Raw genomic sequence first — 5,239 nt, forward strand, 5'->3', positions numbered from 1 at the left:
AAAAAAAGCACAAACACAATGATGAATTAATGATTGCATTTGTACTAAAAGTGAAAATTTGACTATTTTAGTTATATTTATTTCATCATATTGGATTGTATTCAAATAACTTCTGTTTGATTGTTTTTATGAGTTTCAATTGTAAAATTACAATGAATAATAATTTGATGATGTGTTGATATTTTAGCACTTGATTATTTATTAAAATTTAATTATAATAAAATTATATAATAAAATTTTATTAACCCCGCGGGTGCCCCCGCGGAGGAAGCGGGGCGGGGCGGGGTAGGGCGGGGGGAGCGGGAGGCGGGGGACGGGAGGAACTAATAGGCAACGGGGCGGGGGACGGGGGAGGGGTCCCCCGCTCCAACCCCGCCCCGTTGCCATCCCTAGTAACAAACACATTAATTTAGTGTCAATCACGCCAAAACTTACAAAAGATCATCTCTGAACTGTCAATCACGCCACCGTTCACCTTTCCTTCGGCGAGTCAAAATATTCTGAGGTTAGGGACTCTGGAAACCGTATCCGCATCATCAATTGAAATGTTCTGGCATGTCCACAAGCTCAAGCGCATCAAGGAGTAGACATGTGCTTCAGCTCTTCCGGCAACTGCTCTAACTTGGGGCAGTCCCTGATTCTCAGGCGCTGGAGCTGTGGCAGTGCGCCTTCCTCCACCTTTATTTCATGCAAATCATGTAGGCGGTTGAGCTCAAGGAATTTCAATTGGTGAAACCCTTGCCTAGAAATGACTAGCTGCGGTCCCTTATATGCATCTTTCATTTTGAGGAACGACAGCTGTCCCAACTTCTCTAGCACTGGCATTGGGTCATTCCAGAGGAATGTGTCTTTCAATGACAAGCGAGAGAGATTTGGAGGGAAATCCAGCATTCTCAAACCCGACCCGGATAGCTTGAGCTCTGTTACATGATGGAGCTTAGACAGTCCAGCTAGAGATGGCCACAGGCTTATGTCAGCACAGTAAAGATGTAACGTCTTCAGACTTCCAACCTCAGATAAATGCATGCAGAGTTTGTCTATCTCTGACCTTTCATCCACCCAAATTCCCAGTTTCTGAAGACTTGTCAGAGTTATCATGTTATTGTGCATAATGTCATCAAAGCGTATGCGTGACAGAGTCTGGAGATTCCTCAATCCTTCAATTTTAAGAGGCACATCACATTCCACTTTATACGCATATAGATGCCGTAAACTTTCAAGCATCCAAATGAAATTTGAAACTCTCACTCGGTGAAAGTTGCGTACGTCAAGAGTTTGTAGGTTTCGCAACCGACCAAAGGAATGAGGGAGCCTTCCAATGGATGTACCTTTTACGTTGAGGTACCTTAGAAGCCTGACTTCACCAATTCCTTTTAGCAAATTATAACCCATCCAAACATTCTCAAAGTCTAATATCCTAAGCTTTCTGAAACTTTTGGAGCTAAGACTAATGTCTTTCCCGTAACCACCGCGGATATTGAAAAAAAGTAGAGACCGGAGAGGAGGGGTCGAAGACCCAAAATAATTTTTATCCAGAGGGAGAACATGAACAGCAAGGTACCTGGATTTGGCTGATATTTCATTATCTCTGGTGTCATGGATCTGAAAGAAATTTTCATCCTCTGCCTTTCTGATTGCAAGCTCTCGCAGTAAATCATGGACTCTGCAGCTTTTAATCCTTTCATCACCAGTCATTTCCGCCGCTTGGACCATATTTCTGCTACAAAGTCGTTCCACATCATCATATGCTGCAGGTTCCTCCAAATTTACTGCATCTCTTTTCTGCATTATTCCCTCTGCAACCCACATATGGATCAACTTGCGCACAGAAATCACGGAGTCTTCGGGAAACAAACCCAAATACAGAAAGCAAAATTTCAGATTGGCAGGAAGGTCTGCATAACTTAATTCCAGAATTGCTGATACTCCACTCTGGCCCCCTGATAGGTGTGTGTTAAAGTTGTTGAGAACTGTCTCCCATTCACTCTTCATCTTTTTCTTTGCCAGCAGCAGGCCACCTATAACCGTGATGGCCAGCGGCAGACCATCACATCTTCTGGTAATCTCTCTGCCTACTTCTTCCAAATCGGGAGGACACCCAGCATTAGCTCCATGGCCTAAGGCCTTTTTGAGAAACAATTGCCAGCTGTCTTTTTGCCCCAAAGTTTTCAGCTCTTGTGGTTTGCTAAGAGCATCTGCGTGTTGGGCCACATCCCGATTGCGACTCGTAAGTACCACTCTACTTGATGTATTAACATCAGGAAAGGCCCTAGCAAGACAATCCCACGCTGCTTCCTTCCATACATCATCAAGTACCACAAGATAACATTTGTCTTGTAGATCTTGATAGAGCCTTTCTTCCAAGTCCTGCTCCTGCATCTTTTCCAACACGTCAAGTAGCTCGTTAGTTATCGGATTTAATTGCTTTATGATTGCCCTCAGCGTCTCTTTGTGATCGTAGCTTGAAGAGACGCATACCCAAGCACGGCAGTTGAATCTTGCCCTGACGTCAGCATGGTTATAAACTTTCTTGGCTAGAGTTGTCTTACCAGCACCTCCCATGCCGACGATTGAAACCACACGGCGGTTTTTGTCCTCTTTCAAAAGTTCTGCCACCAGCGATTTTGTTATCTCCCCGAAGCCCACTACATCCTTGTCCTCGCTGAGAGGAAAGGATCGCCGGATCCGTTGAAGCTCTTCCCCGTGTGCAGTCATCCCCTCTCCAAGATTTTTGATACCATACTCTTCGCGGCTATCAGCAATCTCCTTGAGCCTCATCCGCAAGGATTCAATCTCTTTACCTATCTTGTAGCGGTTCACAATTTTCAAGGGATAATACGTCAATTTGGTGACGAGTCCCTTGTTCTTTGTGAAGAACTCAACTTTGTTGGCAAATATCTCAATAATATCCTCCGCATCGTAGGCCGCAGCTCTGATTTCAGAAACCCAGTTGCGAATCCTCTCATCTTCATCTTGCCTCTGATCAGCATCTTTCAGGAAACATCGCATCCGGACCAGATCATTTTTGAGGCTATCAACTTGTCTTCGAACGCCTTTCAGGAAAACAACATTTTGAATCAGCAGATCGCTAGTTCTCTTAATAACAAGAGAGATAACAGGGTCAGCCATCCGGGTAAAGTGAGCTTTTCTTCCAACAACTAGTAAAGGAGGAGAAGCTTTTGCCTGTTAGGTGCAGCTGCAAAACTTCTAATCTCTGTTGTTTTTAACTGATCTCAGAAGAGATGCTCGATTCAGTCAAAAAGAAAGCAGTTCGATTCACATGGTAGGGACGTCTGGGAGCCCTCCAAAAAAGAAAAAATGGTGCAGCTGGTGGCGTGTTTTGGGACGATGGAATGGATGAAGAATAATTAACTAAGAAGAAGAATTAAATAAGGAAATCAAACAAAAGTATACGAAGGATGAAGAATGAACTAAGAATGTACTAATTCACAGTTATAAGTTGTTTCTTTTTTTTTTTTTCAAAACTAAACTTACAAATGATTAGAAAAGAAGAGTTTTTTTTTTTTTTTTGGAAGAAACATTTAAGTGGAATCGTAAATTCGTGATGGATTCAAAAGGTGCGGTTGAGGTGGATATTTGAATGTAACACTTTTATGCACAGAAAGCGGACGGCCTAAGTGAACGTCAAACGGTAGTATAGTGGATATTTTGCTGTTTTTGTGTGTATAATTAAGTTTTTCTAAATTTTTAATTCACTAACACCTTACTACCTTAATTTTTAAGTGCAAAAAAACTTCCAAAGAGAACAAACAAGGGGTTTTGCTTTATACCTATATACTATTATTGAAAATTTTTAACTTTCAGCACCATTATTTCTAAATCTATATTCATGAATGCGCAATAGTTATATAGTTGATGAATTGGGATTTCGCTATATTGAATTCTGCAATTTCAAATAAATTTGGACTTTTAAATTGCAATAAATAGTATAGTAGCCTAGTAGGCTCCATTTAACAAAATTTAATTGAATTTTGGTTAGTTTAGTTCAATAATAACTCCGTAGTTTTTCAAAACATTACTGATACCGGTTTTGCTTTCCATTCCTTTTTCCTTTTAAATTGGCGGACGCTGTAATCTTTTTTTTTGCCAATCATCATCTTATATATCTTACACTATTCTAATTTATACAGGTTTCCGGGTTTGGGTTGCAGTCTTCTCAAAATCACAGCCTTGATTGCTGTATAAGTGCCCATGGTTTTGGATGCCCATGGTTTTGGATGCCACGGTAAAGTCTTAGTATGAACAGGCAACTATCAATCAATTTTCCACAACCAAGACACTTTTACAGATGACGGTTTTGGATATTATAATACTCCTTCCGTTCTACTTTGATAGTTTTTTTTTTCTTTTTTATCTGTCTCAAATTATAGTTCACTTTCTAATTGAAAAATATAATTATATTTTAATTTTTTTAAAATACACTAATTCAATATAAGTTATTGTTACTATAAACCTATCCCATTTAATGAGAGTTGATTATTTTTTTACCATCAATTCAAGTTCCCATAAAGTTATACTCTAATTAATGTGAGAGTATTTTAGTAAAATAGCTACCTAAATTGATTGTTTCAACTAAGTTAACTATTTTTTCTTAAACTGTGTGAAAAAAAAACAAGAACTATCAAAATGGGACGGAGGGAGTAATAAAGTCTGAGTCTTTGGTATGGTGGACGCCTCTATAGTCTAGAATCAAAATTGTACAAGTGGTGTGGAAATTAATAAAAGGAAAAATGCCCATTTTCGTCCCTAAACTTTTTTTTCCCATCGATTTAGTCCCTAACTTTTATTTTTGGCCAATTTAATACATGAACTTAATTTTCAGGTTCAATTAAGGCCTTCTACGGCGGCGCCATCACCTGAAAGTAATTTAGCTCCTAATTTAACATTAAACAAGAGCATTTTGGGAACTTCAGGTATGAATTGTAATCAAAACCCTCTTATTGCCTTAGAAGCAGATGAAGAAGATGAACAGCTTTTGAATTTGCTTTTGAATCTATAGAAGCTTTTGAAAAGCCCTCTTATTGAGTCTATAGAAAATGAACAACCACATAACAAGATGGCAGCCCTCTTCTAAGGCAACTAGAAGCAGCCCTCTTCTAATGCAAGCTAGAAGCAGATGAAGACCGACTGGCCTGTGGTTGTGGGTTGTTCCATCTTAGTCTTTCATTGCTTGCTTGCTACAGAGGCTTCAGCAGAAGCAAGACAACAAGAAGTTCCC

The 5,239-nt window shown here is 39.8% G+C and overlaps 1 protein-coding gene across 1 annotated transcript; it reads right to left on the reverse strand.

The window, feature by feature from the left end:
• Positions 1-392: 392 nt before the first annotated feature.
• On the reverse strand, positions 393-3,649 carry LOC113740372 (putative disease resistance RPP13-like protein 3). Its single transcript, XM_027267983.2, has one exon. It carries the CDS (start codon positions 3,127-3,129, stop codon positions 577-579), a length of 2,553 nt encoding a protein of 850 aa, XP_027123784.1. The 5' UTR covers positions 3,130-3,649; the 3' UTR covers positions 393-576.
• Between the last annotated feature and the right edge of the window lie 1,590 nt (positions 3,650-5,239).

The sequence above is a fragment of the Coffea arabica genome, chromosome 4c, assembly GCF_036785885.1.
Source record: "Coffea arabica cultivar ET-39 chromosome 4c, Coffea Arabica ET-39 HiFi, whole genome shotgun sequence".
Taxonomy (NCBI): Eukaryota; Viridiplantae; Streptophyta; class Magnoliopsida; order Gentianales; family Rubiaceae; genus Coffea; species Coffea arabica.

What these genes read in the sequence shown, in the direction of transcription:
- LOC113740372 (XM_027267983.2), bottom strand. Translation starts at nt 3,129, where the DNA reads ATGGCTGACCCTGTTATCTCTCTTGTTATTAAGAGAACTAGCGATCTG.